The 2456-nt window shown below is 40.1% G+C and overlaps 1 protein-coding gene across 1 annotated transcript in view; it reads left to right on the top strand.

Moving 5' to 3' along the window:
- The window catches only part of LOC101854582 (NADPH oxidase 5-like), a 37562-nt gene that overhangs the window by 30990 nt on the left and 4116 nt on the right, over positions 1–2456 (top strand). Inside the window, exons 9-10 of the mRNA XM_035970662.1 lie at positions 228–326; positions 2267–2366. Of these exons, the coding sequence (XP_035826555.1) occupies positions 228–326; positions 2267–2366 (199 nt within the window). The remainder of the gene's footprint in view (positions 1–227; positions 327–2266; positions 2367–2456) is intronic.

Genomic DNA, 2456 nt, shown 5'->3' with positions numbered 1-2456 from the left:
TCTCTCTCTCTCTCTCTCTCTCTCTCTCTCTCTCTCTCTCTCTCTAACACCCACCCCCTTTTTTTCCTTCCATGTGGGTAGTTGGAAGAAACCGCTGGTAGGTCCTTCTTCTTTTATTTCTCTCTGTTGTTTCGGTCTGTTTACTTGTCCCCTGCACTAGGTTACCGTTATTGTGTCGATATGCTACTCTGTACTTAATCACTCACAAACCCTCCTCCGAACTACAGTCTATAGTGAACCAGTACAAGGCAAGTCGCGTTCGGTGCCCCAAGTGTGAGTACAACTGGTGTCATCGCACCCCGGACTCCTTCATGGCACTCAAGAGGGTGAGTTTGTAGCTTAAGGTGCAAAAAAAAATATTTTAAAAATAAATAAATAAATACATAAATTACACTTTTATTTGTCCCGAAAAGGCACTTTGGTTTACAATGGCAAACATACATGTACACATATAAATACATAATTATTAATACGTACATTCATAAATACATGCATAAATACATACATAAATACGTACATAAATGCATACATAAATACACAATATTACAAAAAGTACTGGAGATTAGAGGTGTTGCAACATAGTAACAAACGCACAAAAAAACAACAGAAAGAGGAACGATAAAGACGATAGGTGTTTGATAGGAAAAAAAGGAGCAAACCACATCAGAGCCCCCATTAATCGCCCTCAAAAGGGTGAGTACACAATTCACTCCCCAAAAACATGGGACAACTCATAGGTGCTCATTGACCACCCTCAGGGCTGCCGTTTATTGGACTGAAGATTTTAGATTTAGATGAAGTTTTTTGCCTTTACCACGACAGCCAAGCAGATCAGTATCGTGATCGCCTCGCCAATAAACAGTTTTTTAAAACTCTGATCTGACATTGTGACGAGCCTTCAAAACACACTGGCTGATGCTCTGCTGCCTAGCTCTGTAGGCTGTAGGATAAAAAATCGAAAGCGCCGAAGTGAATTACTTTGGTTGTGTTGGTTGTCTGTCTGTGTGTTGGGGGATTTGGGGGTGGGGGGATAAGGCGGTACAATGTGAGCAAAAACTGATGGCAAATCATCTCCTTTTTCACAGATCGTCTTGAATGGAAATGTCATAATAATTTAAAGCCATAAATTTTCACAGGCTACTTAAAGTTGTTACATGGTGCCAATTTTTCTTTCGTCATAACCACAGACCAAAGCAAAAGTCATGCGTTTTGATGGATATTCAACTTTTTTTCTTATTTATTTTCCCTTCCGACTCACCGACGCATGTGCAGTTAAAGTTAGGTTCTTCGCCGTTGCATACAGAAGCCCTCCTGGAAACGAGATTTTATCGAGTTATTAATTAGTGGAGTCGGGCAGCGGAAAATTGAGCAGGTTTTAATCCTTTTGTAAAAAAAATTCAAAGGAGTTTTCGAAAACATGTTGGAAATTGTGCAGGTATTTTCGGTATCGAGTATTTCTTAGGTTTCGCAGGTATTCAACGCGGTACCGACTTGAAATTATAGATCTATAAGTATTATATTTATACGGTAAACCTCCTCAGTCAGCTAATTATCAAGACTGTTATTTCATTTCATTATATATATTTTTTCCCGTCTGTTTTCCATCATGAAAATCTCCATTTTAAGTTTTTTTTTAGAGTGACTAAATTGCATCAGGCATACACATTTATACCAGGCCACTATTATATTTACTTATTTTCTGGTTCTTTTGAGACAAATTCACCGGACTATTTTTAGTTAATCAATGTACTCCCTCCAACACCCAACCTGATAGAGAGGTCTTGAACTGGTTTTAGCAGTGAACACTCAGTCAGCTAAACATGTTTGAGGCCGGGATTCTGATTCGACAACAGATCACATTATGGATACTACACTAAAAAAAAATCCCGCACAATTTACCGTACATAGGAAGTGCGGCTTATGTAATAAGCCGTTGTATAACAGCGTAAAACCTGCGCAATCTTCCGTTATCAATGGAGTCCGTTTAAACCCAGATCTGTGTGGCCGCCGGATTTTCGTTGATTTGACTGGGTTTTCGGTTGAGAGAGGCTGTTCAAATAGAAGAAAGGAGAAGAGAATCGGGAATTTCATTTTCTTTCAGTTTACTGCTGTTTTCGGATTAATAATGGTGTTCGGTTTATGCGGACGCCACTGTATCTCAATCTATTCCCAGCCCACACTAGCGAGCCGCCTTCTGATTGACATAGGCGGCATCCGTCGTAATGGTCACATGGTAGCTTAAAACGTTTACAATCTCTGTCCTCAGGTTGACTTCATTTGGATCAACAGAGACCAACGTAACTTTGAATGGTTTGTCTCCCTTCTCTCTCGGCTGGAGCGTGAGCAACAGGTTGATGGTGGGATAGGTACGTATTATTCTTCTAAACCCTCTCTTTCTTTCTCTTTCTGTCTCTTCCTCTCTCTTTCTGTCTCTTCCCCTCTCTCTCTCTCTCTCT

This window comes from Aplysia californica, unplaced genomic scaffold (genome assembly GCF_000002075.1).
Source record: "Aplysia californica isolate F4 #8 unplaced genomic scaffold, AplCal3.0 scaffold00303, whole genome shotgun sequence".
In the NCBI taxonomy this organism is placed as follows: Eukaryota; Metazoa; Mollusca; class Gastropoda; order Aplysiida; family Aplysiidae; genus Aplysia; species Aplysia californica.
The sequence above is the reverse complement of the archived record's forward strand: the minus strand, read 5'-3'. Positions and strand labels throughout refer to the sequence as shown.